At 40.0% G+C, this 22,952-nt stretch overlaps 1 protein-coding gene across 1 annotated transcript in view; it reads right to left on the bottom strand.

Moving 5' to 3' along the window:
* vps39 (VPS39 subunit of HOPS complex) overlaps nucleotides 1-22,952 on the bottom strand; it is a 33,085-nt gene that overhangs the window by 6,918 nt on the left and 3,215 nt on the right. The window contains exons 8-21 of the mRNA XM_074660913.1: nucleotides 21,188-21,371; nucleotides 19,234-19,354; nucleotides 18,682-18,802; nucleotides 17,630-17,756; nucleotides 16,857-16,999; nucleotides 16,435-16,575; nucleotides 14,286-14,427; nucleotides 12,108-12,194; nucleotides 10,504-10,577; nucleotides 10,083-10,299; nucleotides 7,744-7,872; nucleotides 7,186-7,288; nucleotides 6,354-6,399; nucleotides 4,776-4,925 (exon numbers count right to left, since the gene is read on the bottom strand). Of these exons, the coding sequence (XP_074517014.1) occupies nucleotides 4,776-4,925; nucleotides 6,354-6,399; nucleotides 7,186-7,288; nucleotides 7,744-7,872; nucleotides 10,083-10,299; nucleotides 10,504-10,577; nucleotides 12,108-12,194; nucleotides 14,286-14,427; nucleotides 16,435-16,575; nucleotides 16,857-16,999; nucleotides 17,630-17,756; nucleotides 18,682-18,802; nucleotides 19,234-19,354; nucleotides 21,188-21,371 (1,785 nt within the window). The remainder of the gene's footprint in view (nucleotides 1-4,775; nucleotides 4,926-6,353; nucleotides 6,400-7,185; nucleotides 7,289-7,743; nucleotides 7,873-10,082; nucleotides 10,300-10,503; nucleotides 10,578-12,107; nucleotides 12,195-14,285; nucleotides 14,428-16,434; nucleotides 16,576-16,856; nucleotides 17,000-17,629; nucleotides 17,757-18,681; nucleotides 18,803-19,233; nucleotides 19,355-21,187; nucleotides 21,372-22,952) is intronic.

The following is a 22,952-nucleotide window of genomic DNA, read 5'->3' as shown; positions in this document are numbered from 1 at the left end:
TGCAATTAAATTAAATGAGCACAAATGGCCTTGTTACACTCAGACAGCTCAGAGTTAGCTGAGAGTTTCCTGCTGGAAAACCACTGAGAAACAGAGCGGGCATTTAGTTTGTGTAGAACTCAACTTCAATTCTGTATTTGGACTGTTTTTTTGTTTAATTAACTGACTGATACTTTTAAACAGTGAGTTAATGCACAACTATGTTTGATTATTTAATACCTTTCTGACAGTTAGCCGACCCTGCCACCACCAACAGTTACTGTTTTCCTTTTTGAGAGCACCAACAACGTCTATACAACATCAAGATTAACAACCTGAAAGCCTTCAGTCACGTTTTGTGGATGTTTTAAGAGAACAAGGAGCCGATCCGGCTGCAGGGACCTCCATGTTCAGGATGTTTGTTACTTGAATGCTGCGGAATTTTAATGAAAATTCCTCTTCAAACATCTATTGTGCTGAAGTGCTGTTGAACAAGGAGCCTGACCCCGTTGCTCATGAAGAGCTCCTCATTAGCCAACAGAAAAAGAATGAGGTTGTGCTGAGTAGCTCTTACTTACTGGAAGGTGCCACTTGTTCCCAACTACTTGTAATCAAACCGGAGTTTTGAGACAAGAATTTCTGCTGAAACAATTCATCAATCGACAGAAAATTCCTCGCCAACAATTTTGATAATCAATGAATAATATATGAAGCATAAAAGTCTTATATTTGCTGTTTCCATGTTCTCAAATTTCAAGAATATCCTGCTTTTCCATGTTTACCTTTGTAAATAGCATTACAAAAATGTAATATCTTTGGGTGCAAGACTGTCAGTCAGACAAACCAATACGGAGATGTCACCCTGGAAACTTGCTTTTTCACTACTTTAAGACGTTTATAGACTAAATGATAACTTGATTATTCAAAGCAATATATTGACAGACTACTTGACAATGAAAATAATATTTAGTTGCAGCTCTAGACAAGAAATTGTAAAAAAACAAACAAAAAAACAACTATAATTACCGCCTCATGGCTGTAACCTTCCGCCAACCAGTCAAGTTACAGTTTACATCCATATTTGTCCAAAATGTCATCACTTCATCATTTTATCCTGTTAGATATTTGTGTGAAATTGTCATACTTTGCATATGAATTCTTGAGTTATGGCCAAAAACATGTTTTGTGAGGTCAAAGTGAGCTTGACCTTTAACCTCTAAATTACTCCAGTTCATCTTTGAGTCCAGATGGACGTTTGTGCCAGATTTAAAAATGTCCCTCCAGGCGTTCCTGATATACTGCGTTCACAAGAATGGTCCGGACAGATGGACAAATAGACAACCCGAAAAACATAATGCCTCCGGCCACGGCTCGCTGAGGCATGAAAAGATGAAACATTGACCAACAAACATACAAAAAAGCTGCTTCTAGTCGGAAGTTTTTGCTGAAGTTTTGTACAGTCTTGTCTTGTGCTCTCTTGGCGAGGCAGTCTGGGAGCGAGGCCAGGAGAAATTAAACCAGGGTGCCATAAAGTCAATGAGGGGGGCGCAGCGAGGCAGAGTGGCAATGAAAGACAAGATGGAGAGCTTCCCGGCTGTGAGATCTCAACCTAAACTCTCATATAAACCTGCAGCGTTCCCCACCAGAGATTCTTAATTTGACATGTCTGTGGTTGAGCACAGATCAGCGGAGCCTTTCACACACAATCACATCCACTTTAAATCACAGATACAACAACACAGTCTGTTATGGTGTACTCACAGCGGGGATATAACTCAGAACAGATAAACTTGTTCGTTTTATGTATTCAAATATTTACAGTCACACAGTGGAGGCGTTTCAAAGACTCTGTCTCTGTTGCTTTGTGATAAGACATGGAAAGAAAGAATATACAATCAGCTGAGTGGCGTGGACTGTGTGGAAAGATGTTTTTCAGCTGGATCTTATTGAAGAACACAAAACCAAATAGCTTCATGAAGTGTTCCTTAAAGGTTCTATACACAAGCAGCTATTTTACCTTCAGTCTTAGTCTTTAGACAAAAATGCTCGTTAGTTTTAGTCACATTTTAGTCACTTTTATCCTTCATAGTTTTAGTCGACGACAATTCAAAACAATTTAATCGACAAAGTCATTACATTTTAATCAACTTTTAGTCAATGTGTTTTCTCTCTTAATTTTATCAGCTATTTTTTTTATTTAGTCTTAGTCCTGTATCAAATGTCCCTTTTTAGTCATCAGATTAAATTCGCAAATTTGAGGACTTGCTTGATAAAAGACTCTACTTTGACTTGGTATTCATGACTTTAGACTTGACTTAGACTTGCGACAGATGACTCTAAGGAACTTGACATTTTTCTAGATGTTGACAAGTTACGTTTTGTTTTAGAAACATGACTGAGTGATTTCTAGTCCTATGCGTGCAAACCTGGCAACCTACTACTTCATAAGACTTCACTTGTGACTTGTTTGACTTATAGCAGGGACTCGACTTTACTTGCTTGATTCTCACAACAGTAACTTGGAACTTGCTTGAGACTTGGAGGTTAAGACATGAACATGTGTGACTTACTCTCACTTCTACTGCTAACACTAGCTACCTAAAACATCAAGTAAAATATGCTTTAGGAAGTTAAAGTTTGTTGCTTTAATTGAATGTTTGGGACGCAGCTAGCAAACGGTTATGACTACAGTATACTTCCTTTGAAGAATGTGTATTCTTTGGAGGAGGAAAATCTGGAAGGTCGCCTTCAGCGAGCTGCACTCTGCCATTTCGCTTTTACAATGCTGTGTGGGTGGTCACCCTTTTACACTGAATTCACACCAGAGCAGTGAGGCCAAATAAAAGTTTAACTTATAGCAGTGAAGTGCGGCCAGATCAGTTAACAGATCCTGTGACTCCTGTGACATGTTGACCTATGTTACAAAGAATTTCTTCCCGCCTGTAACACATGAACACACATGAATACGCCTAACAAATAGTTGTTTGCTGCTATATTAATGCTTAAAATCTCATATATAGCTCCTTTAAGGGATATCTTCTTTACTAGACAGCATTCGGTGGATTGTGACATAAAGGTTTGACAAGTAAAATAGGTTGTGAGCTCGTTTTGAACAGAACAGCTTTAATTCAATTAACCCTTTGCTATTTTGGTTCTGGGTTCAGGTATTTGAAACACGTATATTAAAAGAATTTCATCAAAGATATTCACACGCCTCTCGAGGGAGATCTGCACCCTGGTGGAAATCTTTGTTTTGGTTTGCTGGATCTTTTCTATCACGAAGGCAGCAACCTGGTCGCTGCTTTAATTTCCCACCAAATGATTAATTCTGTGTGAGCGCGTGTCATCCTTAATCATGTTATTCCATCTCGTTTTAATCCAGCCTAAACAAGCCGACTCTTATCAGTTCCACTTTCACGTCTTGTCTGAATTAGCAACGATTACTAAATTTGAGCGATGGCAAAGATTCAACTTATGATAATAAAGCCCTGGCTTGAATTAGAAACTAATTCTTGCTTTCTGATTTAATGAGCAGCTTGAAGTACCAGATGGAATCGGCTGAGTAGGAGAGTTGAATTCAAGTGCAACGGTTTTGTGCACGTGTCAGAAGACATCGGGGGTGCCTGGGTTAGCTCAGTTGGTAGAGCGGGCGTCCATGTATCAAGGCTTGGTCCTGACCGCGGCGGCCCGGGTTCGAATCCGGCCTGTGGCCCTTTCCGCATCCACTCTCTCTCTCCCCCCTTTCAAGACTCTATCCACTGTCCTCTCAATAAAAATGGAAAATGCCCCCAAAAAAATAACTTAAAAAAAAAAAAAAAAAAGAAGACATCGGCAGCCTCACAAAAGTTTAAGTACTTTTCTGCGTCAACTTACTGACACAGTTTGTCCTGTCTTAAAGGGACTGTTTGTAACTTCTTACACGTATAAATCAATCCGGGTCGGTGTCCCATGCGCGCTCGCGTGTGGCTACGCTGTTCAGACAAGACTCCAACACAAACTACACGGAAGCACCAAAACCGCAAAGTTATATCTAGTGATGCCTGTCTTGCAAAACAGTGTTGGCCACGGTCAGAGGACGAAGGGGAGACCGTAGCTTTGGTCTCCAGGGCCGGAGTCTCAGCTGTACTCTGCTCCTCTGCCTGTTTGCCTTCACTCACATGCCGCGCTCGTTCTCGCTATTTCGCTTCACTCTCACGTTTATGTGCGCAAACTACACACTGCAGAAGAGTTAGTAGCTTTGAGAATATCTAGTGAATGTACAGTGGACGTTTGTGCAGAAATAAATGCTGCAGCTCCTCCAGACCAACAGAGGTTTCCCATGTCTTGTGAAGTGACGAGGCTCCGCAGCGAGAAATGTTATCGTCTCTGACCAAAACTCCGGTGTCTCCCCTGTTCCCTCCGGCCGCGGTTGGGAGGCTGAGGCAGGAAAAGCAAACACTAGGATAAGCATTGATTCATGGAGAGACCTTCGTCTGGTCAGCTAACATTACTGCCAAGCAGCTGAAATATAGAGTGATATTGTGGTTTTAGCTGACGTGTGTCGCCTCACTGTTTTGAGCGATGCTCGTTCATGTCTATGTAGAGCTAGCACAAGCGCGAGCCCGACGCGGACTTTCGTTGACTTAACGGCCACAGGTGTCGCTGTTAACAAGCATTTCTGATTGTTACAAACAGTCCCTTTAAATGCAGTAAACACATGTTATACTCTAAGGAGATAAAAAACAGTTTTATTTGTGAGTATTACCAGACTGGGCTTTGTTGGTGAGGAACGTGGGTGGCGCTCTGTCGTCATTTACCTTGGTGGTGTTGAGTTTGCTGTGGTGCAGCTCCAGGACGTGCAGGGCCGCCTGCAGGTTGGCCTGAGGCTCCGACAGCTCCATCTTTATGGGCCCCAGGCAGTGAACGTCAGGAGGCGACAGGTACATTCGCAGCAAAGACAGATAAACCTGAAGGGAAGAAACACAGCTGTTAGTACTTAACTTATCTGATTCAGAATCTTTTTCATAACACTCAACCAGACGATTGTCATGAAGATACAGATGAAGGAACAGGACCACACACACAGGACTGCAATATGTCATGCAAGACAATAATGAAGAGAAAATAACAACTATGTGTTGTTTCACAGATAAAAACTGATTAACTGAGTAAAACAGTAAGAAAGATAAAACAAGATACAACATTTGCAAAGTTACAAGAGAAAGACTTCTTAGATAAGAGAAATTTAATTGAAAATGCAAAATTTATGGTTAAATAGTAAACTGCATTTCATTGTCTCAGTAAGTTGAAACTAATCTAATCGAATATAAAAACAATATAAAAGAAGTTAGAGGACCCTACATGACTAAAATCATACTGAGTTTGTATGCAGAAAAATAAAATAAAAAAATAAAAAAATAAAATTCCATATTTTGTGAAGTGTAAAAATGATTATAGATGAAAAAACAAACAAATATGATATTGCATGTCAATTACTGAAATGTAGCTATGCTGGTAGGCTACGTAGGCTAGCTGTTTCCAGTCTTTATGCTAAGCTAATCGGCTGCAGCTTCATATTTAATGTGCTGATTTAATGAGTGGTATTAATCTTCTCATCTATCTAAAGGCCTAAAATGACAAACTGTTCCTTTAAAATCAGCTTATAATAATGGGTTTCATATTAAAAGTAGACTTTACCAGCCTTACAATCAGCTGTTCATTCGTGTCCCATGTTCACAACGTCAAGTCACATTTTCCCTTTATAAACAGTGTTTTTAAGCCCAATTATGTTGTTTTTCCTAAACCTAACTAAGTGGTTTTGTTGCCTAAACCTAAGCAAGTGTTGTTGTTTAATTCACAACGTTAAGAACCTGCTTACAGTGACCGAAAAGTGACTCAGAGCGGTCTCACAAAGTGTCAGTATGTGTCGAGTTAGGATGAGTGTTGACTTTACACCCAGACATCAAATACTCAGTGTCCAAACATGGATCTTACTTCTTTCTGACCTTCACAAGAACAGCAGTGATTCATTGATTTCCCCTCCAACCTAATGCTGATTCATTCATTTTCATATAGGTCTTGTTTGGTTGCAGAGTCAAGCAACATTTCATACACATAACAGACAATGTCAGCTGTCATTTCTGAAGAATAAGGTATTTTTTTTGTAGAGCTTGCTGCGTGCCTGTCATTGGGAGCTTCAGCCATAAATAATCCATTATATTTGTGTAGCACTTTTTTGCAAACACAGAGGCACTTAACAGAAGGCAGCAGAGCGTACGCAATGAAAAAAGTGGTCATAAAATAACAAACAAAACAAAATATGAGAGGACAAAGCAAAGAAAGTATTTCTGAAAAAAATGAACAAAAACATGAAGAAAACATTGAAAGCTACTTACGTCTTTATTCCCTTCCACTTGACTGTTGTAATGGCCGTGACAGTATCTGCAGAGCACACAGATGAAAATCATGAGCAAAGACAAAACATGAAAGTTCTGCTTATTTACAAGATGTTTGATCAACATGCTCACAGCACTGTAACAAGATAAACAGGATGGCACAGTTAAGACACGTGATCTGTTTCAGTTGAGGCCTTTAAAATGTATTTTGCTGCCTTGCAATTAAAGGGACAGTGTGTAGGATTTGGTATCATCTAGTGGTGTGGTTGCAGATTGCAACCAGCTGAGTACCCCTCCGCTCACTCCTCCCTTTCCAAGACTGCGGTAACATGAGCCGCCGAGAGCATAACAGTGGTAATGCCGTTCGCCTCGCTCAGAGGCCATCCTTAACATAATAACACTACTTTAGGAGCAACAGACGGCGGCTGGCGGTACCACGGTTTTGCACTCTGCGGCTTATGTTCCCGTGTGTAACAGTAACAGTGAAAAGGATTAATTGAGCGTGTTATATTATTACAGTATTATTACTGATGCATTAACATGTATGAGTATTTCAGTGGCTAAAATTTCAACAACTTTAGCTACTTTATGCATTGTTGGGTAGATTAATCTATATCGATGCGTCATATTTTATAAATGGATCATATTTTTTATATGTAATGCATACATACTGTTTCTTTAAATATGATTTCTGGGGGAAAAAAAATTATTTACTGCTTTAGACTCTTTTACAGTCAGAAATGAATTCCTCATCATCAGTCAGATTAGCTGCTGGAGTTAGCAAACATGTTGGCTGGTGGTTGGAGTCTGTGTTGTTTGCAGGAGTACTCACTCTTCAGCCATGCGAGTGTCTTTCAGGATGTGCACATAGATGAAGAGCGCCTGCTCGTGTTTCCCCATCCGACCCAGAAGCAGAGCGCGCTCCTCCAGCAGGCCTTGGAGAAGGAAAACAAGGTCAAAGGTTGCAAGTTTCACCTTCCTTCAGCTTAAAGGTATATAACTAAAACATTCCTCTATAACTGAGAGCATATGTACATGAGGTGATGGGAAATACATGAAATACTTTGTTTTTCTTCGGTGCGTGTTACATAACGCTACATTGAGCCCCTTGAGGCAGATTTATGATATTGGGCTATATAAATAAAATTGACTTGACATATATACTGAAATTAAAATCCGTGGTAAGCTTTGAATTTCTACAGCTTTCTTTTTGAAAAACAACTGATTTCCTTCCATACTCTAGGTATAAAGGCGTAAGACATTATTTTCACATATCACAAAGGGATCATGAAGTTAAATATCAGCTTCTACAGAAATAATCCTTGTTTGTATTTGTTAAGCTAGCAGAAGAGACGTCTCGTTTGTCCACTGTGTGAGCCACAGTTCTTACCGTCAAAGGGGAAGTCACTGATGAGTCTTGATGGTTCATAGCTGGTAGAGATATCCAGGAAAGACAGCAGCTTGTTCCTAAACTCTCCCAGATCTCCTTCCTCCTTCCCCGCAGCAACAGCTGGAACTCCTACAACAGCACAGAGGGTTTAATTACAGAGTCTAGCGCTGCGGAGATTGGTCGATTAATCGATTAGTTGATCAACAGAATGTTAATCTGCAACTATTTTTGATTATTAACTAATATTTATAACCATTTTTTTCACTGGTTCCACCTCCTTAAAAGTGAATATTTGCTGCTTTTCTTAGTTTTCTGTGATTGGACTGTTGGTCAATCGTTTGACTCTTGGAAACTGTGAAGGGACATTTTTATTCACAATTTCATGACATTTTATAGACCAAATGATTAATCAAAAAATTGAGATAATGATTGGCAGATAACTAATTAAAAAGTGAACAAATATGCTGCTTTATGCAAATGTGTGAATATATGTATTATTGTAAATCAATTACCAACCCAAAACAATGACAAATATTGTCCAGAACCCCTCACAGGTACTGCATTTAGCATACAAACTACACTCAAATCATAACATGGAAAACTGCAGCCCAACAGGCAACAACAGCTGTCAGTGTGTCAGTGTGCTGACTTGACTATGTCTTGCCCCAAACTGCATGTGATTATCATAAAGTGGGCATGTCTGTAAAGGGGAGACTCGTGGGTACCCATAGAACCCATTTACATTCACATATCTTGAGGTCTTAGGTCAAGGGACCCCTTTAAAAATGGCTGATTGACAGTTAGTGGTGGTAACTAACACGCCAACAAAGGTAGTGAAGAAGAAGGCCGCTAGCGAGCAAACATGGATGTAAACCATGCAGGTTTTTAAATATCTAAAAGTCGGCTTTGCAAATGTTTTATGAGGAAGGAAAATGCACTCAGCACGTTTGTTAGACCTCAATGACACACACAATGTGTTTTGGTGAAAAACACTGGATGTAGACAGAACTTTTTTTTTGTCTACAAGAAAGCTCCACAGGAAATCTCAACGGGGCACATTTGAGATGAACCTGAAAATAGTGCTGCTACAGCGACTATAAATAATCTATATAAAACTGAATAATCTCAGAAAAACAACGGGCTGTGTTCTGCAATGTGCTTCGTGAGGAAACGTGAAGCAATAACCTGCCCAAAGGACATATTTATTTATCTAATTAGTTGTTTTTATTAGTTTATTTCTCAGACAGAGTGAACATTAATGAGCATCCCTGGAAATGTCTGACAGATCCATTTCAATACACGAACCCCTGGATGATCATTAAAAGACACAAACACAGAGAGACGGATGGACTTCATAATAAGTCCTGACGTAGACTTTATCTGAGAGGCAACTATCTGGATGAGTAAGCACAGGCAAACTGAATCCATATGCAGTGATGGAATCACATGAAAATCCTACGATATATTAGAATTGTGTTTTTTTGGCATTAAGATGATATTAAAGCCCGAGGGCCACATTTTCCTGCAGCTCATAAAGCATTCCCTTTACTTTCCAGCTTCAGGTGGACATAGCTAGATATCTGTCAGTACCTCTTATTACATCTGTATCAAGATGAAAATAATAGTTTTTAAAGAGGTAAAAAGTAGTTAGTATAAAACTTTTCATGACTTTTTAAGGGCCCGCAGATACTAACTTTCTGTTGCATTTTTTTCAAATGGAAACGTATTTTAGCTACTTAAAACAGACCCACCTAAAAACATTTACATCAGTTTAAGCATACGCTATATTTGGAATATTTTCACAGCTTACCTCGCCATCAGGCAGCCCTTATATTGCTGTCTTCAAAGCCACCAGACTCCATTCACAAAAACAGTCATTTTACCTCGCAGAACACGGGAGTTGCTGGTCTACTGCTACATTTATCAGTTTGTTTGTTTGTGTTATTGTGTGACTTTCGTATCCACAATAACATGGCCACACAGCAGTACATTGCTTAGCTTCCGTGCCGGTACTCATGTCTGGTTCTCCAAACTGGGAGCATGCTGACCGTCATCTAAGTTACTGTGTATGTAACGTTAATACACTGACAATAAGGATGTATATATACTGTATATGTAGCAACGTCCTCATGTGGAAACCTATGTCAGGTCACGTGGGAAAAACGTTTTTAGAAGGGCATGGGTAAATAGCATTTTGACGCTAAAACATACATACGTTGACCGAAATTGTTCATATTTGAATACATAAGGAACACGACTGGGAAGCTACACAATGATATAAAAACCTCAAAATAATGGCCCCACCCTTTAACTTAAATTACGTATTATCTTGCTCGTACCTTCTGGCAGTGAGTTGAGGTACTGTTTCATGAGGCCTTGAACCCTCTCCAGGTAGAGCTGGATCAGCACATTGTGAAACTCCGGGCCCTTATCGTCCCAAATGTAAACGATGTGCTCCAAATATGGGATGGCGAGCTCCTTGAAGCCCTCCTTCAGGAAGTTCAGCACCTTGTCTCTGGGCAAAGTCTCCACCTCTGTCAGGTCCTCGGTGAAGATCTGGACAGGAAGAGACATTTTTAAACCTACAGGAGAGCCTTCTTCATCACAAGTGAACATCAAATATAGTTTGATTTTATAAACAATGGTCTTTTGTCATTTTGATAACTGGAGGTTATGTGAATTAAAAAGGTACAACAAATTAGTTTACATCAATGACCACACAGCAACAAATACATATATATATATATATATATGTCTCACCTTCAGGCCATCCTCGGGACAGATCTTCAACACCCAGGGAGAAAACTCAAAGATTATCCCCATATTCTCCACTCCTGTGTGTGTGCGGGATTACAAGAGTAAATATAAATGTAAATAAGTCACTTTAAATTCACCAGGGAAGCTCAGAGGAAAACAAGTCAACAAAGATGGAAACACAGCAGACAATCAAGCTCATAATCAGTTTCAGAAAACTCTCTTTCAAGGTGACACATGCAGCACTTTATCATCAACAGCCTAACTGATTACAATAATGATGTAGAGTTATTGGCAAGATGACTGAAAAATTTGATCATGATAAAAAAAAAAAGAATCTTGCTATTGCAATATTTTCCTCAATACACTACAAGCTTCTTCTGCTTATTTCATTATTTTTCTGAAATAAAAAAAGACACTAATGTAGTAGAGTGGCAACAATTAGTCAATTAACTGAGTAGTCAATCAACAGAAAATAAACTGGCAACTATTTTGATGGTATTAAATTATATTAATAGTCGGGTCCAGAACTCCCTCCAACTCCACCTTCAAACGTTTTTATGACAGTTTATAGACCAAACGATTACGTAATCTTCATGAAAACAATCAGCAGATTAATTCATAATTAAAATATTTATTAGTGTAGTGTACAGTGCTGTAGTAGCATATTAGGACCGTCAATCGATTCAAAATATTCAATCACGATTCATCGCAAATTAATCTTAATTTAAGTTTGGAGCATTATTTAGCCTCCTTGGCAAAAAGCTAGTATGAATCGATTGGTACCAATGGATTCATTCACATTTCATACGATACCAGTATCTTCACTCTAGCTTTAAAACTGAGCCTGTTACAACTTCAAAATTGCAAGTTGCGTTAAAGAAATTAGCGGTGTTAAAATAAATTTGCGTTAATGCGTTATTATCGCGTTAACTCTGACAGATCTAGTATAAATATAGTACTAGATCCAAACTGAAATAAAAGAAACAGAATAAGTGATATTCTAAAGCATAACAAGTAAGAACATGTTGTTGTCTTGACCTGAATGAGTTTGAGACCCAGTGTCGCCCAAATGTTGAAAACATATTTGTGGTTTGTTTGTACCGTTATTCCAAAACCATCATTCCAGTTACAATGGCTTTCTTTGGTCATTTGTTTGTAGTTGGTAGAAAGCAGAAAATGTGTGCTGTATAATGCATCACTACCATTAACAAATTGGACCACTGCCAAAGATGTTGAAAGCCTCCACACAGCTTTTTTTCTTTTGGCCACTGGGTTTTATTTCACAGGCAATTTATCGGATTGTTCTTGAGTTTAAACACATTGAAAAGCTGATGGGACGAAACCAAAAATCACTGGTTACAAAGTAAATACTGACACATATGGTACAAAACCCCCTCATTTAGCCAGTGCCAGACAGATGAAAGACTGCAGACCATGACATGTGACAAAACGCAGAACATCTATTCATCCAACATCCACAATCTATCAGGGTGAAAGTTTTCTCAGAGCCTTTCCCAAAATCACCCCTACAAATTAAAATATCTAGTGGAGATGACAACTTTGATACTCTAAGCTAGGACAGATGTGAGTTGGCTGTTGATCCTTACCCAGTCTTTGGAGGTACTGCACTGTTCGTTCGTGGCCCTTCAGAGGAGAGTTGGCCTTGGTGGACTGATCCAGCAGCACCTGCAGAGCTGCGAGAGAGCAAACAGGGTGAGGAGGAACGAAGGGAGGCGGGCGAGTGAGAGGGGAGCAAGAGCAAATGTGAGATTAAACTGAGTGATGGAAAGTAGCAAGATGTCATATACTCGGTGGTGTGCACTGCATGACATAATAGAAATTGGATGAATGTTAATTGGTGGATGAGAACAGCTGGTTTGAATTGAGGGGGGGCAGACTCGAGCAGCATGACATCAGAAGCACAAATTGCAGCAGGTCGATCAAAACCAGCCGCGCTCACAGCGAAAACAGCCCAGAATCTGCCGCAGAATCACCGCCAGAAAGCAAATAACTTTACGACAGCTCTGATCTACGAGGACGACGAGTCGACCGCATGCAGGAAACCTCCACCGAGATAAACTGTGTAGCCTGACAGAGCTGATCCACGCTGCGCCCAGAGTACAGCTTTGTTACAAGGACATAACTGGTACCTATTGAGTTTAAACATAATGGAACAATTCAGCGTGCAATGGCTCTTGTATTTGAACTGGGAGGAAATGAGGATGCTGCTGACAAAGGCCAAGGCAGGTCTGGCATCAAGTGACCCGTCATTTAAATATTAAACCCCAAACTCAACATCCAATTTGAAAGTGAAATTGGGAACACATGTTTGTGCAAAATTCACACAGAGAAAAATGCACTTCTATCTACTGTAGTATACATAACTAAATGTTATGTGACACTGATTTGACACTTCCTGTAGCCATAGGTCAAGCTTTGTTTTTTTATTCAAACAATATTGATAATTTATTAGAAAACGCAAGAATAATCCTGTTTTTTATTCCAAGTATTTTAGAAAAGAGTAAAACAATGATTTAAAATACTTGAGTGAATCTTTGCAGCTTTTTAATTGCTCTAATTCAAGCAACAGGGCAGTGATCACTACTAGGCTTTCTTCACTAGTAAGCGACAGCTGATATTTCTTTCCTCATATTCCTGAATAAGATCAGATTAATACGGGTTTATTTTGTTGGAGTTTACCAGGTTGGTCAGTTTGGCTCTGGGATGAGTTAAGGTCAGTGCACATTTCTTTAGAATAATCACAGATTGCAGTCAACTCATCCAAATGAAAGAGAGACAGAGAGGGAGAATTACACTAGTTAACAAGAGCTTAACTCTGCAGGTTGATCCTCTTAATTCATGTTCTCGTTTCTCGCCGTCATGTTTTTTTAATACGAGCTGTACCTTCTACTTGCTTATGCAGCTAAAATGTCTGTTACCCATTGATGCAGAAAAAGTCTATTTGAACTTGCACTTGAACTCAACAGAGTGAAATCTCTGACAGATTTCCAGGAAAGCTACAACAGCTGAAGGAGGTGAATAAATCCCAACTATTTCAAATGAATTATAACGCCCCAAATCACACAAATGGAATTCAAACTGGTTTTGCAGAGAAGCACAGTTGAAATATACAAATAAGGACGAGGCATCAAGTTTCAGTTCAGAAAGAGGTGAAAAGTAAAAATCACTCAATAAATTGTCTTCTTAAAGTAACACAGATCTGTCCCAAATATTTTGATTAGCATTAAAGGAACAGTGTGTAGGATCTGGCGGTATCTAGTGGTGAGGTTGCAGATTACAACTTCTTCCATATGTTAAGCGTGTAGGATTGCTACAGTGGCCGACGCAAAAATGTGAATGGCCCTCTCTAGAGCCAGTTGTTGAAAGAATAGAGTGTGTGTGTGTGTGTACGTGGTAAGTGAGTGTTGAAGCAAGAGAGAGAGAGAGCGGCAGCGACGGCAGCGAGTAACGTTATCAACTCCCAAGCAGGAAAAGTTAACAGAGTTTGGTTCGTCCGTTCAAATAAAGTAATAAACTAAAACTAAACTGTCGTTAATCTTCAACTTGTTCAGGGTGACAGAAATCTCAAAACTATTAATAATTCAAGTGGCATAATCCCAAAGAGTAGGAGTTCAGAGACAATAATACATCAAAAATATCCAAAAAAACACAGTTGTGAAGTTGCAAGTTATTTGACTTGACAAACGTCCCACTGGGAAGCTCAGATTTCCATAATTATCCAGCTCATTTCAGCACAGGTGGTTGACCTGAAGGCAGAGCCTTACCTTTCTGGTGCAGGCCTTTCTTCTCATAGAGAATAATGAGCTCGCTGTACTTATGGGCCTTCTTCAGGACGTACTCGCTCTCCTCGATGTGGCAGTGGTTGTTTTCCAGACGAAGGAGGGGGGACACCAGGGCCACGTTAGTCTAAATGAGGGGGGAGGGAGAGGGATTAGAGCAGTTTATAAAACATGCACACCACACATTTCCAAACTTTAATCCAATCGACCCCTTTAAAACTCAAGATTGTGTTTCACCCAAAAACATTCAGGGGCGAGTGACCTCACTGATTAGTTCATCCTCTCTGCTTCACAGTGTGTTTATCATTTAAATAATCAGGAGCAGGTGTTGGAACTCCAAAGGATCTCCAGTCACTCATAGGTTATCCCTCCAGTGTGATCTGGGTCTGCCCCTGGAGTTCCTCTCATTAAATGGTGCCTCAAAACGGAAGCACCTGGTGGCGTTTTCCCTGGATGCCACAAAGACTGGCTCCTCTAAACGTTTAAGAGCAGCAGAAAAGACTTTGAAGACTTTTTCCTCCTCACACGAAGCCAAACCATCCTAACTTTGGCTGCTTATATGTGATCTCATTCCAACAAAAGTTACTTTCTTACCGTAGATGAGGTTTACCTGGTAAATCAAAGGTTTTGCTTTGTCGCTCAGGCATCTACCTCCCTGAATCAAAAACCAGACCCACATTTCTGTAGCTACTACACCTAGATGACACTAACTCTAACTTCAAAGTTAACGAAAACAGAACCCATTTGGCTTAGTGTGAGGTAACTGCCTCGCATTGCTGCCAATTTCTGAGAGTGTTTGGAATTACTTCTTTGTGATATCATACTTTTTTCCTCCAAGTCGACGGTGAAGACTGCCAAGTTCATTACAGCTAAAATAACTTTATGATGAAATATAAACTAGAGCTGAAACGATTCCAGTCATTGATGCAATTTTTTTTGCATTGAAGCTACAGTATGTTTATGCCCACATGATCTGATCAGTTTGGACGACTCGCGCAGCCACAGTCTGAAGCAGAGAGGAGCGACGGGCTGCAAGAATGCACAGGGAGCAAGATCTCTGACTATTAATTAATTAATTAATATCAATTTCGAATTCAAACACATCATCACAGTTAAAGTTATGGTACCTTTCTATAGGTAGCCTACATGTATAAGACGTTTTTTGTTTGCATTTCAAAAAATGTTATATTTTTAGCCCAGAATATAATATGGCACTTAAAACACACTGAATGGGTTGAGTTTTGACAGATAATATTATTGTATGCAATTTAAGAAATAAAAATGTTGATTTTTCTAAAAAGGAAACCAATTAGTTGTTAATATTAAGAGACCTGGACGTAGTTATTTCAGCTGTAATGAACTTGGCAGTCTTCACCATCCACCTCTCTCATTTTCTCTTTTGTATATTAACTATGTAAGGGATAATGTACAGCGAGCTGGTCGTATTTATGAAATAAACCCTGACGCAAAGCGGAGGGGTCTTGCATCACCCTGAAGGGGTTTATTTCACATCAATGACACACTTGCTGTACATTATCCCGCTTATTACACGGCTACTTGCTTAAGAAATCAGCAATTTGGCACAAAAACGGTTCTCCAGAGTCCAAGATCAGAACTGTGTCCATACCAATGGTCCGTTATAGAACGTCGTGATTGACCAATCAGAATCGAGTATTCAACAAAGACGTGTAATAATGCTTTTTTAATAATAAAGCAAATGTATTTCTAATCTGATTACTCGATTAATCGATGGGATAATCGATAGAATACTTGATCACTAAAACAATCGACAGCTGCAGCTTTAATATAAACATTTGGATCAGGTTCCCTCACGAGTGGCATTAAGGAAAAGAGAACGATAAAAATAAGTCTAAGTTTAAAAAAGGTTTCAAATGAAAAAATTTAAATCCACTGTATGAGGAAAATGTGACACCTACTGACAAAATGACAGCATGAAATAATAATCTTTAGTAGTAGATCAGTAAAGAGCAACACACTGTATAGAGTCTATTCTGTATATTCTGCAAGACACTGAATTATTAATATCAAGTAATAATTATTGTTCAAAAGTGGCAGTTTGGACTGAAATGTCTCCATTTGTTAAGAAAGAAAAGGAAGATAGTCTGGGACTTACATGCAGGTAACACTTCAGCAGGGTGGTGTCGATGATCTGCAGGAGCTTTTTGCGGCTTTTAATCGTAGGCGTGCCCTCCATGAGCGGAGACGTTGTAGACGGGTCAGAGTCATTCAGCTGTTTCACAAGGTGGCTGCGTTTCTGTGGGGACAAATAAAAAAAAGATTGTTAATATTGTACCTCCTTTAATTTACACCAATGATCTTGATCCTTGACATGCTTTTATTACTCTACGACCCTTGGGTTTTTGTTAAATCTCTTTCAAAGCCTAAATGCTTTACAAAGTGGTGTCTGACAAAAGGATTGCCTTCCTGTTTATCCTGTTTCTATCCCCGTTTTCCAAAAGCACTCAACACGTTTTTGGTCTACGGTTGAATACACAGAGCAAGCAGTTATCTCTCTGTCTTTTTATAAACACACACCTGTGTGAGGTAATCGATGAGAGCGAGATGAGCCTTCTCCAGCTCGGCCCCGGACAGAGTAGGCAGCGGGTTGGGATAGTGCAGCTGTTTGCGGTAGTCTGACGGGAGCAGGTCTGGGTACAGCCCAATCACATGGGTGGGATCTGCAGAGCACAGGAGGGGAAATTTGTTGCACTTTATTCCACGTATGATCCTCGAGTTGGTTTAATAGCCTTTGATTAAAGAGGGAAAAGTGATTTAAGGACAGAGTTTATAACACAAACACAAAACATATACCATAATAAAACATCTTTAGTTGACCAGACCTAAAATCAAAAGCTCATTAGCGCAAGGGAAAGTCTGTCATCACGGAGGAATACATTCTCACAAACACAAGAGGTGACATCATCACGTGAATAAAAACATCAATATACACAGATGTTTAATGAGGTCAGGAAAAGAGAGAGAAACGAAAAAGTAGGCAGAATAAATGTGATCAAATTATGACCAGATTCACCTTGATTAGGCTCCAATACATAAACATAGATCAGGAGAATATAATAGGTGATGTTTATCACACTGGAACAAGTCCCATCACCCCATCAAAGTTGAAAACAGTACAAAATATTTACTTTCCAGATGTCTAAGCTACAGGCATTCTTCCTATGTAGTGAATAGCAGGCATGTGTTACAGGTTAAAACAAATAAATATTACAAAACATACAATTATATCCAACAAATTTGGCCTGTACAGACAGAAATCAGGTGTCCACTGGGAGGGAGGGGAGGCGTACCTGTGCCCAGTTTGGCAAACACCTGCATGGAGTCATCGAATCTCTTCTGGCAAAACAGATTGAAGGCGTAGAGATTCTGGATGTGATTGATCTGCTGCTTCTTATCACCGTCTGAATCATCCTTCATCTTATGGCAGAAAATAATTAAAGAAAGAAAAGCAAAAAAAAAAATCCATCAAGCTACAGCAACGTGCATCCAGTTTACTTCACATAATGGTAGTGAAAACCTTCTGCACTGGCAAGAGAAACCACATGAATGGCCTTTTATATTCTTGAAAAATGAAATGCCCCTGGAAGGCTAGATGGCCAGATAAGCCGACTATAAAGTACAAAGCCTTTTACTGTTTCAACATACAGCTCCTAATCAAGATATAAGTGATTTTACGGTTCCATCCTCTGAGCTGAACGGATTGAATCATGAGGAATAAATAAGGTTATATAGTAAAGTGAGTGATTGTGCTACTAACCGCCAGCTGAAGTTTTTTTTAATGATTTTTTAATGACTTCGCCACGATAATATAGACTTTCCTCATTGTCACTTGTTCTAAGATTTTGAAGTACCTGGATTGCCTTCCTGTTTATCATGTGCGTGTGTTTATGATGAATAAATCCATGATGGAAGTGATTCATTTTCAGGCTCTACTTCGAGGACAATTAACAAAAAGACAAGGGTTGTATGGTAATAAAAGCATGTCAAGGATTAGGATTAAGATAACTGGTGTGAATCGAAGGAGGTACAATATTAATAATTTTTGTCATTTGTCCCTCGTAGCCACCACTACAGCAACATGCCTCCAGTTTACTTTTCAGAATGGTAGCTTTCCAAGAATGCGAAACCACATGATTGGCCTTTTGTATTCTTGGAAAGCTAGATGGCTAGATAAACTGACAATAAAGTACAAAGCCGCGAGCATTTTACTGTTTCAACATACGGCTCCTAATCAAGATATAAGTGATTTTACGGTAGTGTTCCATCCTCTGAGTTAAGGCACAGATTGAATCTTGAGGAATGAATAAGGTAAAATAGAGAAGTGAGTGGTTGTGCTGCTCACCGCCAGCTGAAGAGCCAGCTCAAACTGCTTGTCCTGGAGAAGCTGCCGGATCTGAGTGGCTATCGACACGGGCACCAGGCGCCACACAAAGTGGTTGCTGGCAACATACACAATATTTTGCCTGAGATAAAAGGGAGAAAACAAGATTAGAGAGAATAGGTTGGAACAAACGTGTTTTCTTTGTAAGGAGGAACTGACATTATCAGCATGAGAAATAGAAACCAGGGGAACTGATGAGAGCGGCAAACCGTGCATCATGTTCTCTTAAGGATAGGATGAACTTTATTAATCCCCACAGGGGAAACTGGTTTGCCACCATAAACAAAGACATACACAATACATCGACAAAGATATAGTCACAATATACACAGTATGTCATCTGCACAATAGATAACACTAGGCAAGGCTATTGAAGGGAAATACATAGTTCCACTGCAACAAAGACAGGAGGGTCAGTAAACACTGAGTATGCAGTCACATTTGCAAGGATAAATTGGCAGAAATTCCTACACAGATTACGAGACAAGGAAAGTTCACAGAGGACAGCCTCACCCTGCTGAGGTGATGAAGCGAGGTCTCTGCAGCTCCACGCTCTGCACCAGCAGCCTCGGCTCAAAGGTCCGGATCTCCACGTACCGAGGCAGAACCGCTATGATGTACGGAGGCTGGTGCTCTGGGAACAGGTGAAAAGAGGCAAAGAGTGTAAAGCTTTGTGTGCAGGTCAACCAAAGCCGAACTGCCACAGGTGGGTTTGTGACATAATTATTGTGACATATTACATATCTTCTGCAAGTCATCAAATATCTGTGGATAAATGGGTCTGAATCAAGTCAAAATGAATAACACAATACAGCAATATCTAAAAAAATAGTTGTTTTTGAGGGAGAAGAGGTAACTAAAGTTTTTTTTTCTTTTATTCAACAGTTGACAGAGAAGAGACAGACAGGAAATAAGAGGAGAGAGAGAGGGGTGCGACATTCATCAAAGGTCCTCTGCTGGAAACGTACCAGGCATGTTGCTGTTACGTGGCATGCGACCGGTGCGCTCCTACAATATATTTTGTTGCAGAACGAACACATTTTAGTCATTCCAACATTGAGAAGCATAAACTACAGGTTCAGGTATGAACCTCTTTTTAAAATACAAAAATGTGAAATTCACGGTTATCTTAACGATATCAGCTGGAAAAAAAAAAATCCATATTGTGCATCTCTATTTCAGCTCTAATAACGATAGCGTGTATTGACGTCCACCTAACCTGAACTCAGTGTCTGGAGAGCAGGTGCTTTGGTTGTGATTATGGGGTGAAGTCCTTGAGGCTAATGGGGCAGGAGGAAATCCAGCCGTGACAGGTATGGGACAGATATGCCCACAGGCCCGAGTCCAGACCCTCTGCTCCAACCATCAACAGTTAGGACGGTCAGTTAGATGCATTTCAAACTGACCATCCTCTGCTGATGCACCCATGCCAAAGCCACAATCAAAACAAGGAAATTGCAAACTGTATGAAAGCCACTCCTTAATTTCCCCTTCATATTGTTCATATATGATGCATCTGCCACACTTCTGTTACAAAGCTCATTAGTAACACAGACATGTGGTGTCTTGGTCACGGGGTAGAAGAGGGTATCTAAAATGATGTTTCCTCTTCTGACATGTGGAAAACAGCAGCACAGGTCAGACAAGAGTAGAAAGAAGGACTTTGCACAGGAAAGCTTGAGGAAGAGAAAAGAAAAGACAGACAGTAGCCGGTCAAACCGGCTCAATCACTGTGACAAGACGAGAATAAACTGTACTGTCACAGTCAGCACACATACCAGTCAGTGAAATCAAAGGGCAACATGCTGAACACTTAATACAGACGCAGTAAAAAGCTGCATGTAATTCAACAGCTCACGATTAACAGAAAGGAACTGAAACTTCTATCAAATGATGGAAAGTTCACCAAAGAGAGATGAAGGAGATTAATCTGAGATTATGCTCACACTCATGCTGAAAGAGCTCCAGTTAGGATATTTTAGATGCCGACTGTGTTTTCTAATTTGTGTGTGAAACAAAAACCTGCATGCGTAATGCCGTGAATTTTTTACTGTTTAGAAAGAGTGATACGAAAGCACAACAATAAAAAAGCTAATTTTGTTTTTCCATGAGTGAAATCCAGAGGTGACACATTTTGGCAAAACAGCCTCTGTGTTATCTGGAAGACTAACCCACATAGAGAGGCGAGGGAGGATGTTTTGGCTCTTGTTACTCAGCATGTGTGTCCTTTTGACTTTGCTGTCAGTTCCTGTCGATATCGAATACGAGTTAACTCCTCCAGCAAAGACATCAAGAGTCATGAAAGAATAGACACAGCGACTTGGACTGGGTATGTAGTAGCTTGTTTTCCATATCAGCAGAAATAGAACAGCACGAGCAACTAAGAATTGTATGTCTACAAGAAAATAGACACACGTAAAACATCACTAATGTCTTCAGAGTATTAGTTGTTGTGCCTCTTTCTTACCCATTGCTATCGGGATGTCTGTCCAGTTCAGGGCACACTTCTGGGTGCAAACGCCCTCTTCATTCAGCACTACGGTTAGGTCATCCTGGCCAACAGCCACCTTCCCATCAGCCAGTGGGGCAACCAGAGGCTCCAGCTGTTTTCCAGTGGGGAAGAGCTCCTTGATGGAGCCGCGACCATCCATCTGATTGACAGCAGAATGAGTGAGAAGAACCTATTAATAACATCTTACAAACTTCGTCTGTAAGGTCATTAATAAACTGCTTTAGACAAACAATAAACAAACAAAGCTGATTAAACCAGCAATAACACCAACCAAATATTAGTTGATAATAAGAATAACAGGAGAAATGAATACTGAGGAAGAAGCTAAAAATAAACACACAAATTCAAGGACAACAAAACAGAGAGGAACTAATTATATAACGGCCTACTTCCAAACGTTTCAGAAGTGGTTTAAAAAGATCATTTTAAAGTGATGCTCCTTCCAAAGCCTGTCTATGAAACACTCCCTGTAGACTTGCAAAATGTTTGTAGTTTGCACTTCACAGAGAATCAAAGATTCAAGTCAGTTCATGACAAACTCCAGCCCAGCTCACAAGGATGCATATGATTCATGAACCGCAGAAGACTGACAGCACATTTCCACCAGATCCTGTGACAAAGAGTGTCTCAACGCTTTCCATTCATTTCTGATGGAAAGCAGGAGAAGCAGTCGCCCAGTGTATGGTGCATAAAGTTGAAAATCTCAACTTTATGCAAATGAGCTCATCCAGTGCGACGCGTCTGGCTCTCGAAACTTGGACCAAGAAGTCAAACTAGGCGATGTAGTTCTAAAATGAAACGAGATTCAGATAGCCTATTTCTCGCATCAAATGTTTTCAGAAGATTGTTTTGATGAAATAATAGAATGTTTATGAGCAGGCTGCCATGTTGTTTCCTGTTTGAAACGGAGAGCAGAAAACTAAGACCAATCATGTGCATTCCATGATAGGGTACGTCACCGCTTGAACGGCCAGTTGAGTGGAGCAGTGTGTCCCCTAGTGTCCTCGCCGAACGTGGTGAACATTTAGCGTGACGACTTGTGCTATTTTGCAATATTTGGGACAGTTTAGAACAAACTGAGCATACAGATGGACAGTTGAGAAGTGAATTATGCAGCAGGAGTAGTGGTTTCTATTAACCTTGCACGACAACTAGATTATCGCGAGAATCATGAGAGAATCGTGGTATCAAATGTCACACAAAAATCCCTCTTGTCAGGCTTCAAGTAATGTGTTTGTGTAAAGAACACAGACCAATCAGCGCCCTGTGAGGAGCTACTGCAGCTACAGGCGTGGCTTAGCTGTGTGTGTGGGGCGAGGGTTCGTTCTAAACAACAATGGCGGCTCCTGAAGAGGTTAGCGTAGCTGCAATAGCATCATTTATATCAGAACTGGAGAGTATTTTTTTCATTGAAAGAAGAGCAGTCGGGGACTTATTCGACTTCAGTTAGTTTCGCTTTCTTTACTTTGATTGACAGATGGTTCCTCCAATCACCTGCCAAGTATTTTGTCAAAGTGCCTTCCCTTTTCCAAACAGTTTCCAATGACGGCTTCTCAGATGGTTCTGTGTAACAAAACATCTGCCGGGGTCAGGTTAGGTTTCTATGGAGGTTTTGATACTTTGAAAACCTACAAACCTTTTACAGCTTTCTTTTAGAGTATCACTTTAAATTGTAGGTACAGATAAGTAAAGCCAAGTGTAAAAAGCTTAGTGTTTCCTG

The sequence above is a fragment of the Sebastes fasciatus genome, chromosome 15, assembly GCF_043250625.1.
Source record: "Sebastes fasciatus isolate fSebFas1 chromosome 15, fSebFas1.pri, whole genome shotgun sequence".
In the NCBI taxonomy this organism is placed as follows: Eukaryota; Metazoa; Chordata; class Actinopteri; order Perciformes; family Sebastidae; genus Sebastes; species Sebastes fasciatus.
The sequence above is the reverse complement of the archived record's forward strand: the minus strand, read 5'-3'. Positions and strand labels throughout refer to the sequence as shown.